The following is a 26,834-nucleotide window of genomic DNA, read 5'->3' as shown; positions in this document are numbered from 1 at the left end:
TCCTTCCACGCGTTACGTCCAACCAGGGAAACTCCCCCCTGTCGGGTGCAAAAGGAGCAACTGAGAAGCATGAGTGGAACTGGAAGCATGAGTTCAAGTCTGTTGCTCTCCCCATGTCACCCATATATGGGGACTAGGTTGGCGGAGGGTGTGTAGAGCCCAGGATCACATTAGATAATTGACACAGGGGTGAAAATGGTTTACAAAATTGTGGGATAAAAAAAAAAGAAAAAAAAGAAGAGCAGGGAGGCCAAATACAACCATCCCAATTGCACAAATTATATTGTATTAACGTAGTCTACCATACAGATTGGACAAAATGTATATTTATTCACAAAATAAACGACATAATAGAGCTAATAGAACATGTAATCAAATGGATCCTTACAAGTCCATTTGGTTATATGTGTACTTTGACTACGTACGTTACCGCAGTGACCGCAGTGAAATTTGTTCTCCGCATTTGACACATCTCTTGGAACGGTGAGCCGCAGCGTGTGCCTCGCTCGGGAATCATTAGTTGATTTGACCCCCAATCCAACCCATTTTTACAGTCTTTGGTATGACCCGGCCGGGGATCGAACCCCAACCTCCCAGTTTCAGGGCGCGGACACTCTAACCACAAGGCCACTCTCCAGAGGTTATTAAAACCAAGAATTTTACTGTGACTGAGAAATGTGGACTCCATTGTCTCGTTCTAGAAGCTCAACAAGAAGGCACTGGAGACCTCCAGCATGAGTGGCAGCCAATCGGGTTCCTCGTCAGACTGCTCCAGTGGCGGGGAGAGCAGCAGCGACTTAGATGACCTGGACGAGGATGATGACGATGAAGATCAGAGCAACGACAGCGACGACTCTGACTCCGAGAAGGAGAGTAGTGTGAAGAGGAAGTTAAAGGTGTGTGCAGCTGACTTGAACTGCCAGTTCGTGTGTACAGTTGTATGCAAAAACTGGAGAAGAGCCAATAACGATTCGTATCACTTTTTATATGCTAAAGGTAGGCTAAAGAGGTAGGCTAAGACCTTTTAATTGAAGATCCATTTGCAGTTCTGCGTGTCCCTCGATTGTGCTGAACAACGGGACACATGGAGTCAATTAAATGGTTGTTATTGGATGTAATAGGCAAAATTTGTTCTGAACAATTACATGGGACGCCAGGAAGGTTTTTTATTTGATTAAATACTTTATTAGTCAGAAATGTAAATGGCACGTGGCACATTAAGGCTTTAACAGGGTAAAACAAAAAAGTCCTGGGGACTTGTTTCCATTGTATTCAATCAAAATAGCATACAAAATATAGCTACAAACTTAATTTTGATTTAATTTCAGATAGTGAATTCTGTAGCAATATATTATCTAGATGAAAGGTACATCATTTTTGTAATCGTGGTTTTACTGAATTCCTTTTCTGTTACATCAAAAGTATTACTGAGTGCAAATGAGCTGAATTCTAGTGTGATTTGAAAATGTCAAGAGCAATTGCAATGTGACACACTTGGCGTGTATGCCATAGCTGCCCCTGTACTGCCGTGACGCTGTCCTGTCCCCTGACCCCCTACCCCCCCCCCCCCCTCCTCTCCCCCCCCCCTCCTCATCACCCTTCTGGATAAACCCAGGATCTGACGCAGAGTCCTGCTGAGAGCAAAAAGAAGAGATCTTCCATATCCGAGGGAAGTGAGGCACGGGAATGCCTGAGCATTGCTTCTCAGAAGCGTTACGATGATGTTCCTCCATCTTCCTCGTACCTCCCTCTCCTGTTGCACCACCACACCTCCCTGCTCCGGTCCACGGCTGCACTCTTCCAGAGCTCCAAGCTCAGGGAGGAGGAAGGCCAGCAGCATGCCAGCGTCATCCAGGCCACAGGATTGGTGGCTGGCAGCAAGCCCCTGGCGATGATTACCCAGTCCCACCATCGGGATGTCTCCCCTCTGCCCCCCAGGTCCTCGCCCAAGCCCTTCTCCTCTCTCTCCTCCTCATCCTCCTCACCGATGCACTTCTCCTCCTCCTCGCCCAAACACTTCCCCCTTGCGGCGTCGCCAAAGCACTTCCCTCACTCTCCCTCGCCGAAGCACAACTCTTTCTCTTCCTCTCCCAAGCCTCTCTCCCTCTGCTCCTCACCCAAACCCCTCTCTCTATGCTCCTCTCCCAAGCCCCTGTCTCTCTCCTCGTCCCCGAAACCCCCCTCTCTGTCTTCCTCGCCCAAACCCCCAACTCTCTCGCCCTCACATAAACCCAAGTCTTTGACAGTGTCTCACGAGCACACAAGGATCATGGATAGTGTAAAGGCAGGCACCAGGAACTTCCTAGATGAAGCCTCATTACACACAAACTGTTTAAAGTTGAAGCAGGTGAGTTATCATGTTGATTATTTACACTTTTATTTGTTTCTTTTTCTGATTTTATTCATCTCATATACTCGTTACTCAGTTACTGAATAAAACAAAAACTCTCAGCTGAAGTTAATTATTTTAAAGTAGATTTGTTCCATTCTACATCCTCTTTTGTAATAGCTCTTTTATAGGATTTTGCTCGTGGATGTTTTAATATCCGTTTGGCTATCATTGTTTCTGACATGTAGATTTTTAGAAGGTCAGTGGGTTCCCTCTCAGCAGAAAATTAAACGTCTAAGCACTGTTATTAGCACTTTGATTGTACTGTATGCCGGCTTGGCCCTCCACATGTGTGAAAGTGACAATGTATTTAGTCTTATTGGAAATACTTCACTAAAGCTGACAAGCAATTAACTGTAATGCTTTGCATGCTCATTGTTATGTAAGAATACAATCTGCCTCTTTTTAAAGGATTCAATTATTGTCACTACTCTGGGAAATGGCGATAGTGGGGCAGTCTGTGACGAGTTTTTTATTTTATTCATGACGATCCCACAATAATACATATGAGCTGTCGATGGCTGTGGTATGACAAAACCAGCAAACATGAGTTGACAGCTAAACCCACATGATTGCACTAAGCCGAAGGTTTTTTAATATATTTTTTGCTCAGCAGCCTTTCTTTGTTTTATCGCTGTTGGCAGGAGAGTCTTCTGTTCATTGTCTTTTCTCTCCCAAAACAATAACACTGCATTATATACTTCACCTCCATTCACGCATTCATAGTAATGGAAATGATTTGCACGCTGTGCAAATAATTAAATTGCTTTGCTTTTTCATATAGCCCTTCCTCCCCCAAGATTCCTTCAAACAGACGTTCCCTCTTGCACCGAAAACCCAGGACATGTACAAAAGTCACAAAAAGTTGGCTTCCTCCATATCAACGCTGCCACCTCCTAAATTGTCTCAGGAGATGCTCGGCTGCCGCGGGCTCCCGCCCCTGCACGGCAACCACCACACCAACCTGTTCCTCAACCACCACCCCAACGGGGTCATCCACGGTCCTGTTCAAGACGCCCCGCTGGCCCTCCTCTCCAAGCCCCGTAGCCAGAGCAGCAAGACCCTACTCGCAGCCGCCGGCCCTGCTTTTCCTATGCCTGTCAACCTGAGCTCTGACACCAAGGAGCCCTCGGCTACCATCGTGGGTCCGTCCAAAGCCTCTACCTCATCCGGCCTGACCCACAGACCCAGGAAGAACAAGGCTCCCAAGCCTCTACATGTGGAAAAGAGCCTCTCCAAAACCATGTCCCAGCCCCTCGTAGAACTGTTCAAAGGCACAGAGTCCGACATTCCCAGCAGCAAGGACTCTGATGACTCGCTGGGGGATGATGAAGACGATGATGATGAAGATGATGACGACGACGACGATGTAGATTCTGACGGTAGCCTGTCAGGTCAGTTGGATAGCTTGGTCTATAATTTGATTAGTGCCGCCGATATACAGCGCATTATTAAAGATGGAAGCTGTTCTAAAGAGGTTTTTTAAACTAAAAGAGACTAAAAGATTATCAACCTCACCTGTGGTTCGGATGTGAGAGGAATGTTAATTGGAACATGTTTATTCATCATCATCTCTCCCTGTCGTTTTCCCTCTTTGTCTCACGCGGGCATTCCGGCCCCCCGCAGAGTCTGAGAGTAATCCGGAGAGCGATTCTGATGGCTCCGAGGAAGACGTGAAGGAACACGAGGAGACAGACACGGATGCAGAGCGGACCCCCCAGAAACTTTGCAAGACCTCCCTCCACAGCTCGTCCTCTAGCCTCTCAACCAGCTGCTCCCCGCTCAACCTTCAGGTCATCAAGCCCCCCAGCCTGCCCTGTGGCCTGTCGGTCCCTGGCGCTGTGACCTTCTATGACACCGGCCCCTCCTCGTCCCCCTCCTTGCTCGCCACATCACCCGGTAACAAAGACACCCCCTGCGTCTCAGTCACCTAAACACACAATAGAATGACACAAGCCGAATGCTAGAGTTACAACACAACAATAGTATGAGATTCCTTCAGGTCACAAAAGATCATTAGCGTGTGGTCCAGGACGTCAAGAAAGTCTTGGTCATTCAGATATCAAAACAGCATTGCGGCCAAAGTCAGCACAGCGTTTCTTTTTCTGCAAGTGTGTATTGTTGGCAGCCCAGACTGTTATCGCCTCTCCCCTCTCTGCTTCGTCACATTATCCAGTTTGGGAGAAAGAGGCAGTATTTTTTTTCCAGCAGGAAAGGATTGTTGTACATTTAGTTCCAGTTCCAAGTGAACGTAATGGCAGAAATGGTTTGGTCATTGTTTTGATGATATCCAACAGGCTATAAAGGTTATAAAGAACAGCCAGGCAGATGTTGAATAAACCTGATACTGTGCATGCTGACTCATGGAGCAGATTACATTACTTGTGAAGCTGAATTGTCACTTGCCTGTGGGAAAAGCATGCAATTCTTCTTCCTTTTGAGTTCAGCTGTGGAGTAACATTAATTTCCCAACCCCTGTCCTTGAATTGCAATTTTTAAGATACATTTTTAGACCCGTTTAAAATGTGTGTTTTATTTTTGTTTTTAGTTTTTTTTTACACTGTTGTAGCACTGCATTTTCAATGTAAAACAACTGACCAGAACAGACTGATACTGTCTATGCTGGCTTCTTACTTTCTGGGGTATGATAAATGAGATGACACAGACCTTTTTTATTTTGGGGAAAGGGCACCTCTGCAAAACATGGCAGGTTTTGTGCATTTTCTCAGGTCACAGAGGAGCTGCCAGAAGCAATGAGTCATTTCTTCTGTTTCCTCCTAGGATCAGGGAAGAGGAGGAGGGTAACGGATGAGCGAGTGCTGCGATTACCACTCGATTTTGGGTGAGACAGCTCACTCTAAATACATATGTACACGCATGCATACAGTACACACACACACACACACACACACACACACACACACACTACACTGTAAATGTAAGTGTTAATTTAACTATGAGAGTGTATAAATGGACCGCGTCAATTTGGTTCCATTTGTACATTCTCTGAGTTACAAAATGGATAAATGAATACTGAGGATAAATGATTTTACTGTGTTCTGCTACAAACATACCACCAATGTGTTACTCTTTGTTACTTCTACTAGCTACTAGCATAATTAAAGCATTATGTGTATACATGATTCCCATGCCAATTAATTGACTTGACACAGCCAGCTACTGTTAGATTTGCTTGCAGTGTCTTGCCAAAGATCACAAATGACACAATCAGAACACTTTAACTTTAGTTAACAGTAACATTACTTTCTCCATATAAAGATGTTAACAAGTAGACCACAGTAAACATCCCTGGCTGGCTTCCTCTAAAGGGGCCCTACGCAAAGCCAGACTTGACCAGCGCGGGCCACAGCGGGCAGGAAATGAGCTGCTGCAGCTCAGATACAAGGGGTTAATCACATCCAGCCTCAACACAGACATGCAACATTAGCAGCTCCCTCCCCAACAAATGCCATGGCCTCAGAATCAGGGTTGTCTTTCATCTTGCCAGGGATGTTTTTCATCAGCAGGTTCACAGGGGAAGGAGAGGCGACAAGCCTATATACAGTATATTATCCGCCATGCTGTCCCAGTGCAAAGACCCCACAGGCCCTTTTCTGTGCGCTGTGGCTGCACTCCAGCGGAGCTCATGGGAACTGTGCTGTGCTGCTTGGCTTATGGCCATCTAGGAAAGCCTGAATACTAAAAAGAGTCTGAGGGTACCTAGGCCACTGAGCACACAGCGAGCAGCTGTAAGTGGCTCATTTAGGGTAGTTCACCTCTTTGTCTGCAGGGAGCTATGAATACGAGGGAGATATTTATGGCTGGATACAGACACTCGAACAGCACTTTTTCCAAGGCATTCTGCAGAAATGCCCTGAAAGAAGACGGATATCATGGACTTTTCTAATCAGAGAAATATTTGTTCATCTATAGACCATTTTATGAAGACACAAGCGATCTACTGATATTTAGACATAACTTCACACCGGTTGTGTCTCACTAATTATCTTGTATCATCTGTACTTCCCGTTATACTTGGTTGCCATCTACAAGCTCACAATGTGTCGTGCTGCGATGCGTTGTGAGCTTGTTATGTACAGATCGGCTATTCTTGGGGTGCATGACACCAGCAAAAAGCTCTAAATCAACCTTAACGTTCCTTTATTTCAGGTGGCAGAGAGAGACCCGTATCAGGACCGTGGGAGGCCGTCTGCAAGGAGAGGTAGCTTACTATGCCCCGTGTGGGAAGAAGTTACGCCAGTATCCTGATGTAATGAAGGTAAGCCCATAGCGAGTTACAGGTAAACTGTACTCTATTTTTAAGTATGCTTTGAAATTAATGTACGTTCTGAAGAGTGTTTTGTGAAAGTTAATTGCCTTCAGTGGGAAATGGGTAAATGACAGCAGACGTGCCCAATTTATAGTAATTGATGTACCGGGAGAAAGTGTACCTGAATTTAAATGGTCTTCTTTGTTTTCTCTGCAGTACTTATCCAGGAACAGAATAACTGAAATCTCCAGGGACAACTTCAGCTTTAGTACAAAGATTAAAGTTGGTGACTTCTATGAAGCCAGAGAAGGACCCCAGGTAAATAACTAATTTATTTCTGTTTTCAGCATTTTTGTATTGTTGTTGTTATTATAAAAATAAATGGTGGACTTTGTAGCTAGAATGATCACAATAAGATTATTTATACAATCAATGGCTCTAGTAGCACTGTAAATTCAGACCACCCTCAAAGACTGGAACATGACAATCGACACATTTTATTCAAAATCTGAAATCATGTATAATCCACACCTCTATTTATTTTTTATAATATTTAAAAATATATTTTGGTAATTTTATCTACTCGTTATTATGTGAACACCCCAGACAGTTTTTAAGTTGCTCGATTCAGTATTTAGATATTTGATATTAATTTGAGCTGCCCGCCCCCTTCCTATACAAAGTTACAAACACATTGTAACTTCAAACTCCATTGTAACCATGATAGATTCATCGAAAACACCTGTGTTTTTTATTACTTTTTTCAAATGAAAAGCACCAGGGAAAGAATCAGGCTCCATAAGAAAATCTAAAGAATTATTAAAAATAAAGGAAAAAGGTAATAATAAAAACCACGGGCACCTCACATTTCTGGTCAAAACAAGCTTTATTCCACGGCCCATAGCCGACGCTGTAATGGTCGCGATGATGCTGCCGATGCCCCGATTGGGAGACCGGAAGTGATATGTGACAACACACACGCACTAGTTGGACAACATCATTTCCGGTCCCAGATTTTTGGCTCTTCAAAATAAGGGTTGAACGGGGGAAAATCCTGACAGCACAAGGTGAATTCATGAATTAATCCTGGTCGGTGAAGTATTAACACTTCCAGTGTGCCGGAATCTTTCAAAATAAAGGCGCTAGAGTGCCCTACAGATGAGGCAGATTTTACTCTGAAATGCCCCCATTCCATTTCCCCCCCAAACCGGGAGGTATAATGTTCCATTACTACCTCGTGCTGTCATATCTGGTCTCTCTTTAGCAGTGTTAATATTCCAAATGAGATGCTTGGATAAGTCAGAAATTAGGACAGAACATCAAAACCATGGACAGCGACGTAGATTTAGAGAGAATAGACAGTTTTGTCAGCCCGTAAACAAGGAAGTGAATGGATGCGCGCATGCGCGAAACACGACACTGAGCACTGCACAAGGCGTTGCCTAGCAACGGCCCTGTCAAAAAATATTATCTTAGCGATCCGGTTTTATATCATTAATTGCGACCGAAGGTCACAGATAACTATGAAATCTTGCGTTTTTGTCGCATAACCCACAATTCCTGTTATGGAGATCCTTGACTGTGATCAATATTGTTATGATATTAGCCCATGTACAGTACATCTTAGTCTATGTACTTGAACTTGAGATACAGTGTACTTGATATGTATTGTGTACTGCCGGTACTGTAGCATACTTTATAGATAGGCTACGAGAGCCATCTCGGCGGCAGCAAGGTTAGCCTTGCTGCAGTAGGCACGTTCTTCTGTCTCATATCTTATTGTCACGTCATTATGATCCAGCACTATATATGTTTCCTGTTTGTGTAATAAACTTTGTGAACCTTAGCGTGATACTGTCTCGTGTCTCGTTAATTTGTTCTCCCGGGTACCTGCCGGCCGCCGCCGCAGTCGCCGTACCAAAGGAATACTTCAACAGGATTGTCACACACCACCCAGCCTGCACACACTACCTGTCTGTCAGAACCAGACGAGGGTCCAGTACTTAGATTACAACAAATATTAAGCCCATATATGGGAATGCCGAAATATGATCATATTGTGACTCATGATAACCACTGTGGTTGCTGCAAAGGTCACAGTTAACTATGGAATCATGCATTTCCCGTCAGTCAGTCACTCAAAATCCCCATACATGGGGAAAGCCCCATATGGTGTCCAGGTCTCCTGCCCAGGTCTCGTGACATCGCACATGACCTCGCCCTTTAGGGCGTCTTACTGGTATCAATCAAATATATAAACTGAATCAAGCAACTTAAACACTTAAACAACTTAAAATAAATGCTTTTTTTCCTTTCAGATTTGAATCAAAACCTGATCTCAAATACTTTTATCTTGATTGCTTAAATTATTACTAATTCGATATTAATGAATTGCAATCTTTGCATTGCATAACCTTTGTATGAATATGGGCTTTGAGGAATACTTCAACTGCATTCACTATAGTACCGTACCGTGCACTGTATTCCGATGAATTTCTTTGTAAAGGTTGCCTGGTTTTTGAATGCCCAGGTGTGTTGTGTTTTTGCCTTTAGGGCGTCTTACTGGTATCAATCAAATATATAAACTGAATCGAGCAACTTAAACACTGTCTGGGTTGTTCACAATTCACATAAGCCTGAGTAGACGATGAAATTACCAAAAGTATTTTTGAAAGTGAAATATCCCTTTAACATCTTGGGGTTGTAACCACCTGTCTCTTCTCTTTCCATTTACGAAGGGTTTGCAGTGGTGCTTGCTTACCGAGGAGGAGATTGTTCCCAGTATCATAGCGATGGATGGGCGACGTAGCCGTCACAACAAGTTGGAGAACCAACAGGCAGTTGACGGCACCGGGGCCAGGAGTACGAAAGGACACCCTCCTAATGTCGCTGAAGTTCACCTCCACGATGCCAGTGAGGCCAAGCTTCTTCGTAAGCTGGAAGCTCAAGGTCATTATCACCTTTTTGCAAGGTCACCGGGGCATCTGGGTTGTCTTTACCGCCATTAAGCCAAGTCATTTCTAACGCACGTCCTCGTCGTCTTGCAGAAATCGCCCGGCAAGCAGCTCAGATCAAAATGATGAGAAAGCTAGAGAAGCAGGCCATGGCACACGCTGCAAAGGAGGCAAGAAGGCGACAAGGTTAGCCTCTGGCTTCTAATCGGACCTTCACTTATCTATCCTTATCACTTATAATCCTGACCACATTCTCTATAACAGAAGCTTAATTGATTTGTGTCTTCTAGCAATCATGGCTGCTGAAGAGAGGCGAAAAAGGAAGGAACAGATGAAGATTTTCAAACAGCAAGTAAGGGTTTTTGTGGACCAAACTGACAAGATTGTTTTTATCTGGTGGCATCGACAAACAAATGGTATTCAGGGTATGTGCCCTCCAATGTGAAACTATTTAAAGCACAGTTGAGTTGCTTTGAAATTCTAAAAGGAAGATGCTAACCTTCAAGATGCTGCACCTTCCCGATCTGCATAGAACCACTGCTTCTTCAAACCCCCCCCCCCCCCCCCCCCCCACCACACACACACACACACACACACACACACACACACACACACACACTCCACTCCCCGCTCTATAACATGCATGACTTAAAAGTTAATTCATTTGATCTTGCTCTCATCCTTTTTTACCAGGAGAAGATCAAGCGCATTCAGCAAATTCGTATGGAGAAAGAACTCCGTGCACAGCAAATTCTTGAGGTTGGTCCTGAAAGTTATTGCAGAAACATTCTGAAACACTTCCTTTCTGCTGTTGATGGGATTTTTATAAAGACCAACCAAAGGCTATTCCTAAATTATGGGGTTGCACTTTTGTCACGTCTGACAACTGTATGTGACTAATGCTTAATTGGGTTTCTACGAAAATGCCATTGAATATTAAAAGCTCCTCAGACCATGGTGTCGAACATAGAATATTACCATTAAGTCAAAGGTGCCAGAGACGTTGCTATGGATAGGTGAAATTGCTATTTTCTCTCCCCCCCACTAATGGAGGCTCTGAAGTATTTTAGCTTTTATAAATCAAATTTCAGTTGACACGCTTGGCAAGTGCCTCTTAACAGGATTTTATTGGGGTTATAATTACTGATAGAAATTGTTTAATTTATTCGGACTGCCTGCTGGTCTTTCCTAAGCGCCATAGCCATTTTGTCTTTTTAGCATTTAATGGGAGGAAATGATCATCTCATTGAACAAGATAGCAATATGTTATGTTTGACATTACAAGCATAAGCCACTGGCTCGTTTTAGCGTCTGTGATAGACTGCTGCTGTTCATAAGACAATACCAATACTCCATAGTTATCTAAGAGGTAGATATAACTTCTGTTACATAACTTCTGATATATATTTTTTTATTAAAGAAAATAAATGCTTTTTTTCCTTTCAGATTTGAATCAAAACCTGATCTCAAATACTTTTATCATGATTGCTTAAATTATTACTAATTCGATATTAATGAATTGCAATCTTTGCATTGCATAACCTTTGTATGAATAGGGGCTTTGAGGAATACTTCAACTGCATTCACTATAGTACCGTACCGTGCACTGTATTCCGATGAATTTCTTTGTAAAGGTTGCCTGGTTTTTGAATGCCCAGGTGTGTTGTGTTTTTGAATGAGACATGTCAAAATGTGTCATGTGGTTGTGGTGCATGACCTGAAGACCTGTTCTGCATGCACAGGCAAAAAGGAAAAAGAAGGAAGAAGCAGCCAATGCCAAAATATTGGAGGCTGAGAAACGATGCAAGGTTAGTTTAGATGTGCTTTAAGAATTAACTGTGAGTGTTGTGGCCCACTTTTGCCTCAAGCCATACACTACCTCCTAACATAACAAAGCCCACTCCTCATTCCCAGTCAACTCCCATGAATCTCCCTTGTGCACCTGTCTGTACCCCCCCCCCGCCCCAACCCCCACACCCACCTTCTCCTCCCCTCATTGCCTCATCTAGGTGAATGTAAAGCAATGCTCATCGCTGCAGGGGACTGCTTCTCAATGCTAAGGAGAATTTCCACTGGCACCTAGTGCAGACCTTTTCCATGTTAATCAGTGTCATAAAAACGGAGGCTGCATCCTCCGCGTGCTCCTTCTACGTGTCTCTGGAAAACGATGAGGGCATTTCCATTTTCACATTAGCTCAATACCTTCCCAGGCTGTGTGTGCGCCTGTCAATCAGATTAGTGGGATTGTGCCTGTCTGTTGTAGAAGACGCAGAGAGAGCCCATCCGTTTGTGTCAGCTATTTATATAATGGAGATGTGAATATGTTTGGGTTTTTAATTGAGTTTAATCTCTTTCCTTAAGGAGAAGGAGATGCGGAGACAGCATGCTGTTATATTGAAGCACCAGGTAGGCATTTTGCGCTCAGATCTGTACAGTACAGGGCACTTTCACATGCTATTCTTCTTTAATCTCTTTGGAGAAAGGGTTCCAATGACCACAATCTGTTGTAGCCTAATTGATTAACAACTGCATTGTACCCTGTCAAATGAACTGTCAAATTATTCTTTTTATTATGACTTATTTTGATTCTGATGGCTCTAGCTTGTTCTAGACCAGTGGTTCCCAAACTCTTTAGCCCATGACCCAAAAGAGAAATGTGATGTCTCCACGGAACTCAAACTAGTGAAAATAGCAGATCTACAAGCTCACAACGCAACGCTCCGTGCCACGTTGTGAGCTTGTAGATCATCTATTTTCACTACTTCTTAAACGTTTGTTTTCTAATTTATGGAATTGCTTTGATTTTTCTTTTATTTCTTCATGAAATTGCTGGGGGAAAAAATTATTTGTTTTGAATTCATAAAGTTTTGCTTTTTTATCTTTTGAAATAACTATTAAAAACGATAAATAAAGGGACCTATACAAATGGGTCCCGACCCAGTGTTTGGGAAACAGTGTTCTAGAGGTGTGGGTGGGCAGATTCTTACAATCTTGGCTTTCTTGTGTGATTTTTATTTTATTTTCTTCCTTCTGTTTTTTTTTTCTGTTTCATAATACTTTGACAACTCTCTTTACCAGGAGTTGGAGAGGCATAGACTAGATATGGTATGGGTATGTTTGTTTCTGTACATCTAACACCGCATCGTGAACTTTGTTGTGATAAATGGTTGTCATCATAGCAGCGCATCAAGTGTAGCATTGGCTGCAGTCTCACTACATCCTCTTCTGCATGGCTTTTCCAGCACAAAGTGCAATGCGTACGTCTGCTCCATTTGTCTCTCAGAGAAAACGCATCCTTTATCTGCTTGAAATTATTTAAAACAAAAAGCCTAGGCCCTTTCAGAAATCATTACAAGATGCAATGCCCTCTCATAGCCCAAAACACCTACCATCCATGCATTATTTTAGTTTTTATTGGATTGATTATATATTAAGTTTAAGTATCAATTAGACATGCCATATGTTAGACAAATTCCCTGCAGACACAGGCAGACAATAATCAGTATACAGTTTTGTTCATGCCGACACTGATTTAAGGATCATTAAAATGTTACTTCCTCTCAATAGAAAAACAAAAAACACACAGTGATGACTTTTTAAATAATTACATTTTCACTAATAATTCTAGAAGCAGCTATAGAATGTAATTGTGCTTATTACCAACATGCTCAGATTACTCTAACTCTGAACTTATGCTTAGTGTGTTTTGACATTTCCCTTGTTACTACATGATGCCTTGCCACTTGCTTTTCGGTTGCCATCATACCACCCTCTGAACATTAACCACACTGTAATGTTTACCGCTTTGTATTTTGTAACTTTGTGACTGTGGCTTCCTGTCCGTTTTGCTTCTCTTGTGCACGCCGTTGTGAGTCGTCTCCACATTAACAGCTATGCTCCTCTTACTGTCAGCCAGTGTGTGAATATGTTTGTGTGTGACTCCGTCAGGAGAGGGAGAGACGCCGGCAACACATGATGCTGATGAAGGCCATGGAGGCCCGTAAGAAAGCAGAGGTGTGTACTTTACAACTCGGACAAATCACCTTGAAACTATTGGCTCTTTTCCACTAGAAGAACGAAGAGTATTTCATGGGTTCTAGATTTGTTTCCATACACTGGATCGGATTTCAGATAAGGTCCCTGCTCCCTGCTCAGGAGGTAGTAGTTCTCGGAACCCAGAACTAAATTATTAATATTAATAATAATAAGTCATAATAGGTTGAAGATGGACTATTTTCACTATTTAGTTTTTATGACGTCCCTCTCCCTTCAGGGATGTTTCTGGTTATAATAGAAACATAAACAAAAAATCACACCTGTGTGAAGTGAGGGGCGCTCTTGTCATCGTACAAATTTACCTTTATCATATTTGGCGGACATTTGACCTAATTTCTCCTTTCATTGTCAATGGCAATATTGAGACTTGTGGGGACAAAAGCTGTATATAGGCCCTCAAAAATCACACCTGTGTGAAGTGAAGGGCGCTCTTATCATCGTCATCATACATGATGCCAGAATCTCATTCTGGCCAATAGGAGGGGCTATTGTCTCTAAAAAATCTTACAACTTACAATTTAGACATTCTAGAGCGACATACACAAAGGAAGGTAAACACACATCATTCAAATGTCGTGTACTAGTGCCTCAGTAATCTAGGATCATAGGTAAACAAAAACCTAGCATCAGTCTAAAAAACAGTATAGATGGTATCATCATCATACCCAGAAGTTATGTGGGAACGCAAAAAATCGCCGAAATCGTTGAAAATCGGAATCTTGCAGTTCTAACTTCATGGGTTCTGGAAGATTTCAGGTTATGGAAGGTTACCCTTCGTAATTGAAAAGAGACATACATACGTGCCTCTGCCTATCCACTGTTAACCCTTTTTTGTCACGAACCCTAGCGTCCTTATTCTGGGCATGTCACAAAAGGCAAACATTCATTTAAAATGGCGCAGCTACAAGCTCATCTGCTGTTTTCTTTATTTGACGTACAACCAAGTATATTGGGTTTGAGAGGTTAAGTGTGAATAAAACTAAGAATTGTCCCCCATAGCAATTTTCTGTAAAAGTGAAGCAATTCATAAGCAAGTGCTCGGGTGCTCGGGTGAGTTGTAAAGACATAATCCTTAGCACAATAGTCTGCAACGGTGCCGATAGTGCACTCTGTTAACTGGTCTTACTCGGCCCTAGGAGAGAGAGCGGCTGAAGCAGGAGAAGAAGGACGAGAAACGGTTAAATAAGGAGAGGAAATTGGAGCTTAGGAGGCTGGAACTGGAAATTGCAAAGGAGCTGAAGAAGCCAAATGAAGACATGTGCTTAGCAGATCATAAGGTATTCACATTGTTATGGAAATGTGTAGGGAAATGGAAATGAGAAGGATATACAGTACCATCTGACATCAGTAATGTAAAATGCACAGTATGGCTTTGTCCAACTAGCATCACCTGGAACTAAGGTGTGTGTGTGTGTGTGTGTGTGTGTGTGTGTGTGTGTGTGTGTGTGTGTGTGTGTGTGTGTGTGTGTGTGTGTGTGTGTGTGTGTGTGTGTGTGTGTGTGTGTGTGTGTGTGTGTGTGTGTGTGTGTGTGTGTGTGTGTGTGTGTGTGTGTGTGTGTGTGTGTGACAGAGACATATCTGCATATTGAAGAAAGTACCTGAAGTGTGTGAACAGCAAATATTTTGGCTTTGTGACAAAAATTGGCGATTAACATGAAATGCATTTGTGCTTAAAATGAAATGGTAAGTCGATACAGGTCTAAAGAGTGCCATCAAGTGGCTGATAATGCCATGACACCAACCAAAGTAATTGTACTCTACATACAGTACACTGTACAGGTCGCGATGTTTGGGTCTGTAGGTGGCGAGTCCAAAAATCGGCCTGTTGTCGGTGGGGTAGGGAGCGCTCTGCTGTGTTCGTCTTGACCGCACGCAAGTTAATCTAACTCTAACCTCACAATATGGGGTTACTATGCCTAATAACCTTAACCTAACCTCACAAAAACTATGCCTAAACCTAACCTAAGCCTAATCTCACAAAAGCTACCTTATTGTCCAAGTTTTTGGGAAAAAATAGCATGGGTTCTGTGTCTGTATTACAGGGTGAGTAAGCCCCGCCCACGCAGGCCCACACGGGTGCTCATTACCAGCTACTACTACTAGTAGTAGCCGGCAGGGTAAAACAAGCGCTCCCTCCGGACTCGAAACCTACACAAACAATATTAGCGTACAGGTCACATGGCTGACATGGGGGTATAAATGACTTAGGTGAACCTGTCTGGGGAATAAGCTCTCTAAGACTAATATTGTATCCCTGGAGATTGCAACTTTTTGTCACATCTCACACCCATAAGCCTCAATGGCTGTCTAGTCTGTCACAAAGCACTTCTGCTATTGATCCACACAGGTTTATTTCTTTGTGAGCCTTCTGACAGTAGGTGCAGAGACCATTGAAGGGACACTGCAGTTATTGTGATGTGCTTAAATCTTTGTCTCGCTGTAGCCTCTGCCAGACTTGTCCCGCATTCCCGGCCTGCTGTTACCGGGAGCCGCCTTCTCCGACTGCTTAATGGTGATGCAGTTCCTACGCAGCTTCGCCAAGGTGATCCGTTTGGACGTGAGTGCCCACGTGCCCAACCTGAGCGTGCTGCAGGAGGGTCTGCTCAACATCGGGGACTGCACGGGCCAAGTGCAGGACCTGCTGGTCCGCATGCTCTCCGAGGCTGTGTGCGACCCAGGTTTGCCCCCTGGACACAGGGTAAGAGTCAACCGTTCCACTGATCATGATATCATTCAACATAATTCAGCAGCATCTATCACATCTTGTGCATGATGGCAAGTATTCGTGTTAAGTGTCGGCACAATATAAAGTGGTTCTGGAGTGCTCTGAACTGCAGTGTGCACTGCAGTAGGGTGATTGAATTGAATTGTTATCAATATCTCTCTGTGGCTAAATGAAGAGGCTTATCTGTATTGGAGGGTATCAGTGTTTAGAGCTCTTAATGCGCCTCTGCAGTTTAAACCAGAATTTTTAATTTATCCCCAAAGCCATTTCTCCATGCTTTTCTGTAGGGCTTAGTCACGCCTTTACGTGACTTTCCATTATTTTCTTCAAGGAACCCAGCTGACTGTCTCCTATTACGCAGCCATGTACTGTACAGCACTTGAAAAGGGATTCTCCTCGGAAATGACAGGGTGCTCCGCCTGTCCCCTCTAAATGTTATTCTCCCCTCTAATCTGAGGGCTTACAGTTGGCCTATACACATTGGTTTGCTTAATAACCAATCTACTGATTACTGAAACACGATGAAGCTGTGTTTGGGGGAGAAAAATAAGATTGAAGCTGTGTTTGGGGCTTTGATTTTGAAGGTATTTTCTCTGTCTCAGACCAAGACGGCCTTAGGAGACCACCTGACTAACGTGGAGATTACCCGAGAGAATGTTTCTGAGATCCTGCAGATCTACATGGAGGCACATTGTGTGCACACAGACTTGGCTGACTTGGCCCTCAGCCTGAAGACTAAGGCATTCCAAGCTCATACGCCCTCACAGAAGGCCTCCATGTTGGCCTTCCTGGTCAATGAGCTCTGCTGCAGTAAAGCTGTAGTTAGGTGAGCGGCCTAATGTGGTGCTTAAAGCTTCCAGACGATTGCTGACCTGTGCATTATTATCCAGTGCAATGCGTTCACTGTGCCATTCATTATGCCCGATGCAAGCAAAGAGCACCTGATTGTGAATCTGATTGAGGGGTCAGTACTAATGTGTTTTATTCATTGGGATTGAATTTTTAATAATGTGCTACAAGCATCAAAAGGAATAGGATACTAAGTCATATTGATTCTTATGGACAATTTCACCATATAATTTTAATCTATCATTCCTTTTCCATGTGGTCTCTTGGTACACTTTGAAACACATCTGCATTGTGTCTGTGGGTCCTGAAGAAGTCTTACATTTATTTATCTTTTCGAGAAGTAAAAGGAAAAAAAATACTGTAAAGGCCAAGGTATTACATTGTACCACATTCACTTTTGAAAAGCCTTAAATATTTTGACTATACTAAATTCTGCCACGTGATAGCTATTAGCTAAACTAGCAAACTGTGGCTTCATGGGTAAATGCAAATTCATTGATAAATGGCTTGAGAAAATGAAAGTGTGTGTGTGTGTGTGTGTGTGTGTGTTTTTGCGAGTATGGTCTTCAATTTAATTCTACTGTACATGGCATTTGAATTTTCTTCAAAAAACAATCCTGATATCTGCGGTGCACCTTCTTGCATAAGGCATAATCAAACCATAGTGTACATACATAATGCACTCATAGGTCATAGAGATCTGTTTCAGCATTCTTTCCTTCCTATTTTCTCAACAGAATTGGTCATATTAATCATAATGTTGATGATGTCACCTTTCTTTCAGTGAGATTGACAAAAACATAGATCATATGACCAACTTAAGGAAAGACAAATGGTTCATTGAGGGCAAGCTTCGCAAGTGAGTATATATATAACTATTTTTGCCTTAATCAGTCGACTGCTCTCATCTTATTTAAGTTGAAGGCGGCCACAACTAGTCGATGTATCTCAAATAATCTGTTTAGGTTGGCGACATAAGGAGAAATAGTATGACCAGTCTTTTATTGAATAGACTCAATGTAATGTGCCTGTATACGGTATCGTCCAACTCTCATTTTTCGTTCTGCTTTTGTCTCTGAGACTGAGGAGTGTCCATGCCAAAAAGACGGGGAAGAGGGACAGCAGCGGAGGTGGAGAGGACAGCCAGGCCCTCGGCACGCCCACCGCAGGACGCAAGCGCAAGAGGAAAGATGTGGACAGCGACGATGATGAGGACGAAGATGAGGACAGCGAGGACGAGGACGATGATGAAGACGAAGAAGAGGCCGGGGGGAAAAAAGGGAAGAAAGCGGACGCCTGCGAAGAAGAGGTTAGTGAGGAGTGACCCTGACGTTGTTTGTTTTCTAGTAGTAAATGTCAGCCCGACCGCCGGCCTCACACTAATGAGATCTTTTCATCCAGGACGACAGTGACCAGACAGCCAGCGTTGAGGAGCTGGAGAAGCAGATAGAAAAATCATCCAAGGTAATTACACCTAATAAGGTCGAGAGAAATAATAATAATAATTATTATTATTTTCTGTACAGTGTCATCTCGCTGCTAAATGAGGCACCCTCTTATTGTGTTGACATGCCCTATGTCTCCATAGCAACAGAGTCAGATCAGGCGCAAGCTGTTTGAGTCCTCTCAGCTTCTGCGCTCCATGGTGTATGGTCAGGACCGCTACAAGAGGCGCTACTGGGTCCTGCCGCAGTGCGGCGGTGTCTTCATCGAAGGCATGGGAAGCATTGAAGGTGAGACCCTAGCCTAGACGGTTCAAAATGGCAGATCGAGGTGATTTGTTGTCACTTATCATTGATATTGTATGGAAGCAGGCATCAATCCTGCACCAAAGATTGTGGTATCGACTGCAGCTGGACGCAGGCAAGGAGAAAAATGTTTAGATTGTCTAAACTTTATGCAAATGAGAAGTATATTTCTTTGGCCGGCATCCAATCAGATGGACACACGAACACCAGCTTACCAACAAAGATAATCAGGATCATTATTCACAGATGGATAAACAGCATAATGTGGTATGTTTAATTTTGGTATTTCTGTGTGCCAGCATTAAGTTTAACAGCCATGCTGGTATGAAATATACGCACAATTAATATTACCTTCAGCTGCTGCTGGTTACCCATCTGTCAGAAAGTTCCATTGTTCTGTTTTGTATGACAAGCTGTTTATTTTAAACCCACCAGGAGCAGTCATCTCTCTGAATTGGTGCAGAGAAAAACAAAATAATGCATGGTGACGAGACGGATGTTATCTAGGGGGATTAAACATTTAAACATGGCTTGCATTGTAGTGACGGGCCTACCAGCGGTAAACGGTTAGCGTTTTTTGTTAACGGAAGTGATTTTCGTCTGTGTCTCGCAGGGTCTGATGAGACGGAGAAGGAGCGTGAGAGACAGATGAGGACACATCAGGTGATAAAAGTCAAACGGGAGCAGCTGGAGGAAGAGGAGAAACCAGTAGTTCCCCTCGCAGCACAGAGCGCATTCACAACGGGACAGAGAGACTGCCTCAACCTCTTCCTCCAGAAGCCTGGCTCTTTCTCCAAGCTCAGCAAACTTCTCGAGGTGGCCAAGATGTTCCCGGAATCGGACGGCATCTGTCCCACCAGTCGGAGTGGTTATCCCGCAAAGATCCAAGCCTCCACGCCATTTCCCCCCGTCCCCGCCTCCGAGGCGATGCGCCCCTGCAGCCCTCCGCACACCGCTGCTTCTTCTTCTTCCTCAGTGGTGGAAAAAGTACCCAATTATTTTACTTAAGTAAAAGTATCAATACTGCAATGTAGTACTTGATGCCAATACAAAAGTATTGGCATCAAAATGTACTTACTGTAGTGTATAGTACTGAAAGCACAAAGTACTCATTATGCAAAATGTCCTGTTTCAAGTTTTCAAAATGTATAAAAATCCTTGAATAGCAGATCTACAAGCTCATGCCGCAACGCATTGTGAGCCTGTTGATCGGCTTTCTTTAAATGGTCGAAATGTAGGGCTGAAGTGGTTAATGTATGTTTTGTAATAATAATCGGGAATCTACAAAGTAAGTACCAACTAAAAGTTACTAGTTAAATGTAGTGCAGTAAAAGTACAATATTTGGATCTGAGATGTAGTGGAGTAAAAGTATTGGAATGTTTATAAATACTCAAGTAAAGTACAAATACCTCAAAATTGTACTTAAGTAAATGTACTTAGCTACTTTCCACCACTGTTCTTCCTCCTCCTCCTCCTCCTCCCAGCTGGGTGCGTCTCTCCTCGGCTCCTCCTACCTCAACACTGGCGTGGAGATGACCCAGCCGCCGCTCCCCAACGACCAGCTCTTCCGGGTGCTGACGGAGAAGACTGGCCACTGGTTCAGCCTGCTGCCTCGCTCTCCCTGCGACGAGTCCTCGGTCACCGCCGGCCCCACGCCTCCCCACCCTCCCTCCTCCTCCCCACCTCCCCAGGCCGCCCACACCTCCAGGCCCATGTCACCCTCCTCCTCTGTCTCCCCTAATCCCCTAGTCACAGCCGGCGCCGGGATCAATAACCTGCCGTTGTCCGCAGTTCAGGTTGGTAACAGCATCTCAATTTTATTCTCGATCGCTCAGGATTGTGTCCTGCTGTTGAAGGAGCTCTGAGATGTATATCATCCATCAGACAGGCTTAAATGACAAATTCCTTTACCATAATATTTTGACAAAGAAAAACAACAACTGATAAATGTTAGTGCTTTAGTTGGCGGTAGCATGTGTTTGTCAGTAGATCTATGTTGACGTATGCATGTAGTTCACCATACTGTGTATTCTCAATTTTCAGCAAGTGAAGTGTGGCGCTCATCAGACAGGACTGCCATTTTGTGGCTGGCCCAGTGGGGTGACAAGCGCCAACCTGACCTTCCCTGGCAGCCCTCTCTCTCCCATGCTGGCTCTGGCCTACCAGCATGCCGAGGGGAATGGGAGTGCAAGTGGCAACCAGTTCCTGGCACCCAGTGTCTCCACCAGCAAGAGTGAGACCCCAGAACCCCCCAGCGACAAACCCTCTTCTGCCCCGTCTCCTGCTGCTGTGGAAGCAGCCAAGAACCAGGACTACACAAGTCCTCAGCCCATCCCTGAGGGTAAGCATGGTACAGTGCCAGCTCACACACACAGACTGAATATATACAATGCTCAGATGGTGTTATAATTGTAATAACTGATGGTTAGAGATGGTGAATATTACATTACTTTATGTGTGTGCGTGTGTGTGTGTGTGTGTGTGTGTGCGTGTGCGTGTGCGTGTGCGTGTGTGTGCGTGTGCGCGTGTGCGTGCGTGCAGAGATGCAGCGTGGCTGGTGGAAATTGTCAGAAATGGTGGAACTTCAGACTCTAGTCAAGGCCCTTCACAGCCGAGGCATCAGAGAGAAGGCTCTGCAGAAACAGATTCAGAAGCATATGGAGTACATGGCCCAGGCCTGTGCCAAAAACAAAGATGGTGAGCACTCTTCCGCTCTGCTCTCCCCACCGGGGATGGGGATGCAGACAACTTTGACAAGTTATGGTGCGGTGGGCAGGGGAACACAATTTTGATGTGCACACAACCTCAGTGTCATAGATCTAATGGAAATATTAAATATTAAACGTGACGTCCTTTAATGGTTTTGTTATGCAGTATTACATCAGTCAATGTTAACATGATTTAAGCAAACCTTTCAAATGAGACCAAATATTGACAGATTGAGATGAAGCCCGGCATATACCAAGCATGCTGACTTGAACAAGTCCTAAAACTTGACAAGAAATCCAATAAAAATCACACCCGTGTGAAGTGAGGGGCGCTCTTATCATCGTACATCATCCATTCATTGTCAATGGGAATTTAATCCTTGTGTAGGACAAAAATTTAACAAAAATACAGATTTGCTCGTCTACATATGAAAAATCTACACAAAAGATCTACACTCCCTCAAAAATAAAGCCTCCTAATAGTGTTATAATATACTGTAATGCCAAGCCTGTCTTAGACCCAGTCTGATGATGTCTTTTGCACAGTGGCCATGATTGACGTGACGCGGCTGGAGGAACAGCAGGTAAGCGAGGAGACTGTGGCTCTCTGGTGTGTGGAGGAGCAGGCCATGGAGGTGGACATCGGCCTGCTGCAGCAAGTGGAGGAGCTGGAGAGGAGAGTCACCTCTGCCAGCCTGCAGGTCAAGGTACACTGACTGAAACCATTAGAGAGTTGACTAATCCTATATCACTAGTCCACTCCTTCCCAAAATTTGTGGGTCACGGACTCACAGACACATTTTTATGGGTCCCCTTATTTTTTGTTTACATTTTGTTTTTAACACCCTGAGCGGCATAAACGGAGGTCTCCGTCCTATCAAATAGTAACGCTTGACGCTCAGGACGGAGATTAATAAAAGGACGGAACTTTATTGATATCATAACGGAGCGCATCGCTCCACAGGCTGGGAGCACCTGTTGGGCAACATTCGATGCAATTTCCTTGATGTCGTCATTTACGTTATCGTCATGCCTGACGAAAACAACACTGCTTCAAACTCGCCGTGCGTATCGCCAAGGACCCGGGAAATTGCGGTGCCCGGTGTAAAGTGGGCCAGAATGGTGGTTGTCCAGAACCGCCGGTCAGATTGATATGCTTATACTTGTATATGAAGATCCCTGATGTCATTGGTACTGATCTGTCTCTGCTTGCCTCCAAGGGATGGATGCACCCCGAGCCCCAGTCGGAGAGGGAGGATCTCGTCTATCACGAACACAAACCCTTCTCCTCCCTGGACGCGTTGCACGAGGGCGAGCGAGGCGCCAGCCACGAGGAGCGTCCCGGTGGCGTCGCTCGTCGCCCAAACAACCCCCTCGATATCGCCGTCACTCGGCTGTCCGAGCTGGAGAGGAACATCGAGCGAAGGTACCTGAAGAGTCCATTAAGTACCACCATTCAGATCAAACTGGACCATGTGGGTACGGTCACTATGCCCGCATCTGCACCAGCCTGTAGTGGTGATTGTGAAGGGTAGGTCATCTCACACTCATTCCTACGACAACTTTCTCTCCGCGCTTCCTCTGCTTCACCACGGGGCCTCCACGGTGTGCTGCACCCCTTTCACTCTATGTGCATTGTCATCGAGGTGCCCTTTCCCCTCAATTATCACCTGCTGAGGTGCTTGTGTCTGGATGAAAAAGTGGTGTGTAACTGCATGATGTGTCACACAGTAAACACACTTGTGTACTATAATGTAATAATGTTGCGATTATATTGTAATATAATATTGAATATTACACTTTGAGGCATGGGATATCATTGGCTCTGTGAAAGCTACAGTTCAATAATGGAATTTTATTTGTATCTGGCTGCTCAAAACTAAACACTGCCACTTGCTCTTCCTTTTGCTCTCGCTGCACCACTGTTTCTCTGCGATGACGACTGTGTGGTTATGGTTGACCGATGTTCTATTCTCTCTCTAAGAGCGGACGAGGAGCTGGCTCCAGGAATGAGACTTTGGCGGAAAGCACTCGCAGAGGTCCGCAGTGCCGCTCAACTGTCCCTCTGTGTTCACCAGCTGCAGAAGTCTATCGCCTGGGAGCGATCCATCATGAAAGTGGTCTGTTAATGGCAGAGCCTCTCTTTGTTGAATGATCTTGATTTTTGAGGGGCGCTAGCCTCTCCTATATTCAGCTATAGTGTAGATTTTCGTCTTAACACAAACATTAAACGCCATTGACAATGAATGGAGAATTTACGTCATATGTGTCTGAGCAAATCGGCTATTTTGTCCTAACACAAACATTAAATGCCATTGACAATGAATGGAGCAATTACGTTGTATGTAGACGAGCAAATCGGCTATTTTGTCCTAACACTAAATGCCATTGACAATGAATGGCGCAATTACGTTGTATGTAGACGAGCAAATCGGCTATTTAGTGCTAACACAAACATTAAATGCCATTGACAATGAATGGATAATTTACGTCATACAGTATTTGTCTGAGCAAATCTGTATTTTTTTAAATCCCCATTGACAATGAATAAAGAATTACGTCATGTGTTTGAGCAAATCGACATGTTACGTCATGATGATGTACGATGATAAGAGTGTCCCTCACTTCATTGATTTTCTTCTTTACGGTTTACACATTTATATGTAATGCCACAAACAACTCAGTAAAACCTCTAAAAGCATACTATTAACAATATATTCAAGGGATGCATTCTCTTTTGTGTTTCCAGTACTGCCAACTGTGTCAGAAGGGGGATAATGAGGAGCTCCTATTACTCTGTGACGGCTGTGATAAAGGTTGTCATACATACTGCCATAAACCTAAGATAACTACAATACCTGAGGGGGACTGGTTCTGTCCTGCTTGCATATCAAAGGTATACTTTTATTTAGTTTGTAAGGGTTCCTTTAAGTAAATGTATTTGACATGGTCTCAGAACTGTATTCTGTTCAATTTACCTGTTGAAAAATCAAATGCATGCTTTAAGCATAGCGTTAATTCAATTTACAATGACAAGTATGGTCCGTTTTTGGTGGTGCAGACAGTGCATTCTAAGCAGATCTCCTGTCTTTTAGGCGAGTGACCAATCCCCCCGCAGCAAGAAGCAGCCGAGTCGAGCAGCTGGAGGGGCTAAGAAGGGCAGCGAGGTAAAACGGAACAGGAAGCCGCCTGTGGTCGGAGAGCTCTGCGAGGATGAGGCCGCCAGTCCCAGCAGCAGCTGTAGCAGCAGCAGCGGCAGCGGCAACATGCCAAAGAAATCCAAAAAGATGGACACAGAGGAGAGTCCATCTACAAACCCGCCCAAGCAGACCAGCCCTGTCCCTTGTGCGAAAAAAGCTAAAACGGCAAAGGACAACAATGCCAAAGACCTGGCAATGTGCAGGTATGTTTGAATGTCCACGGAAGTGACACTTGCATTAACCATATATTCACATGGGGATAGGAAACCTAACCCAGGGTGGGGTTTTCCATTGTGTGTGATGTAACCGTAAGAGCAGGCTGGCTGCTGTATGAATAGTCATTGTGATATCTTCCTGCTGTACTGCTGTACAGCTCATTAGGTTAGCCTGGTAATCATACTGACGGGGCTCAGCTTGAGTCACAAATAAACATCTAACTATAGATTATATAGATTCTAATAGCCCACATGGACTTATAGGACACACCATACAAATCATTGCTTCAATATTGCATTGTGTACAAGAAACAGTTTTTCTTTTTTACACAAACAACATTCTGCCTTTTTTCCCACGCTTTGCATAAAAAGTCTGCTAAAGCAAAAATACCTTTCCTAAAACAAAATTCCAGTTTTTCGTAGTCCTCTAACCTATAAATGCGCCACGTCTCTGTCTGCATGCGTGCATGTGTGCGTGTGTGTACGGTTGTAATGCACGTAACTCGAGAACCGTTTGCCCCACCGACTTCAAATTCGACACACACGTTCCACACACCTGCAGGGAGTGCAGTGCCCGGCCTTGAGTCTGTGGGACACACTGTTGTCCAGAAACACCACAAAAGGCTCTGGTCAGGCTCTGCCAGTTGGCCTAATGAGCCAAAGTCCCCTCACCTGTGCAATTTCCAGCATCTGCCTCAGCCAATTGATTGCCATGGCAACCCCACACCTGCCAATTGATTACTTAACCAGTCGACTTTTCACAGTCAGTTTGCAGCACTCTTCAGACACAGGCAGACAGACAGATACAGAGTCATCTCCATAATCCATATACAGTATGGGCACAAAAGGGACACAGACAGTTAGTTAGTTAAAACAGGGTGCTATGACAACGGCTATTATTAGGTTCCCAAGTTGCATCGTTCTCAAGTAGGTTGGTGGCCGGCGGGCATGTACAGGTCTAGTTTACAAATTAATGGTAATGTAAAGCACTTGAAAATGGGTTGATCAAATGGCATACTGGTAAATGATGCTTGGCTGATATAATCATGTAATACTACACAAACTACACAAATATTTTTTGAGGGGCGCTAGCCCCTCCTATATTCATCTTTAGTGTAGATTTTTGTCCTAACACAAACATTAAATGCCATTGACAATGAATGGATAATCTACGTCATAATTATTATTCTAATTATTATTATGTGTCTGAACAAATTGGTATTTTTGTCCTACACAAAGTGTGAATGGATGATGTACGATGATAAGAGCACCCCTCACTTCACATGGGTGTGATTATGTTTTACCGTATATACTCTTAAAGCTACACCATTGGATTTGTTTTTGGCTTTTCTGCCTTTATTGATAGTATCAAGTGAAGACAGGAAAGAGGGAGAGAGAGAAGGGGAGAGACATGCAGCAAAGGCCATCATGAACGGGACTCGAACACGCGACAATCTGTCAGGCCAAAGCCTATATGTGGCATGCGCCTGGACCACTTGGCCAGCGGGCGCCCCCATTGGACTTTTTTAATGAATAAAATCTTATTGACTAATATGTATGGTATAGTAATAATGCAGTAAAATGTGGTGGTTTGTCCCTAGTCTTTTATGTATGGTTAAAAATGTGGTACTGCCTGTAAAGTCAAAATTCAATATCTACCCTGAGCAAATGAATGTGTGGCTCAGTGCAAATGTCAGCACTTGCACAGGAGACACGGGT

At 43.9% G+C, this 26,834-nt stretch overlaps 1 protein-coding gene across 7 annotated transcripts in view; it reads left to right on the top strand.

Annotated features, from left to right (window-relative positions):
- baz2bb (bromodomain adjacent to zinc finger domain, 2Bb) overlaps positions 1–26,834 on the top strand; it is a 73,867-nt gene that overhangs the window by 43,763 nt on the left and 3,270 nt on the right. For 2 of the 7 annotated variants that reach the window (XM_079519107.1, XM_079519112.1), the window contains exons 7-37: positions 702–896; positions 1,616–2,347; positions 3,174–3,783; positions 4,016–4,288; positions 5,171–5,231; positions 6,560–6,668; positions 6,876–6,977; positions 9,398–9,608; positions 9,707–9,799; positions 9,904–9,965; positions 10,307–10,372; positions 11,356–11,421; positions 11,975–12,019; positions 12,692–12,718; positions 13,562–13,627; positions 14,806–14,946; positions 16,113–16,367; positions 16,997–17,220; positions 18,028–18,102; positions 18,324–18,552; positions 18,645–18,707; positions 18,832–18,976; positions 19,605–19,978; positions 20,477–20,788; positions 21,036–21,333; positions 21,534–21,689; positions 22,247–22,407; positions 22,921–23,231; positions 23,685–23,820; positions 24,450–24,596; positions 24,796–25,103. In XM_079519107.1, the coding sequence (XP_079375233.1) occupies positions 702–896; positions 1,616–2,347; positions 3,174–3,783; positions 4,016–4,288; positions 5,171–5,231; positions 6,560–6,668; positions 6,876–6,977; positions 9,398–9,608; positions 9,707–9,799; positions 9,904–9,965; positions 10,307–10,372; positions 11,356–11,421; positions 11,975–12,019; positions 12,692–12,718; positions 13,562–13,627; positions 14,806–14,946; positions 16,113–16,367; positions 16,997–17,220; positions 18,028–18,102; positions 18,324–18,552; positions 18,645–18,707; positions 18,832–18,976; positions 19,605–19,978; positions 20,477–20,788; positions 21,036–21,333; positions 21,534–21,689; positions 22,247–22,407; positions 22,921–23,231; positions 23,685–23,820; positions 24,450–24,596; positions 24,796–25,103 (6,053 nt within the window). The remainder of the gene's footprint in view (positions 1–701; positions 897–1,615; positions 2,348–3,173; positions 3,784–4,015; positions 4,289–5,170; positions 5,232–6,559; positions 6,669–6,875; positions 6,978–9,397; positions 9,609–9,706; positions 9,800–9,903; positions 9,966–10,306; positions 10,373–11,355; positions 11,422–11,974; positions 12,020–12,691; positions 12,719–13,561; positions 13,628–14,805; positions 14,947–16,112; positions 16,368–16,996; positions 17,221–18,027; positions 18,103–18,323; positions 18,553–18,644; positions 18,708–18,831; positions 18,977–19,604; positions 19,979–20,476; positions 20,789–21,035; positions 21,334–21,533; positions 21,690–22,246; positions 22,408–22,920; positions 23,232–23,684; positions 23,821–24,449; positions 24,597–24,795; positions 25,104–26,834) is intronic. The other 5 variants (XM_079519111.1, XM_079519109.1, XM_079519113.1 and 2 more) reach the window with 5 other exon arrangements.

The sequence above is a fragment of the Electrona antarctica genome (assembly GCF_951216825.1).
Source record: "Electrona antarctica genome assembly, chromosome: 13".
NCBI lineage: Eukaryota > Metazoa > Chordata > Actinopteri > Myctophiformes > Myctophidae > Electrona > Electrona antarctica.
The sequence above is the reverse complement of the archived record's forward strand: the minus strand, read 5'-3'. Positions and strand labels throughout refer to the sequence as shown.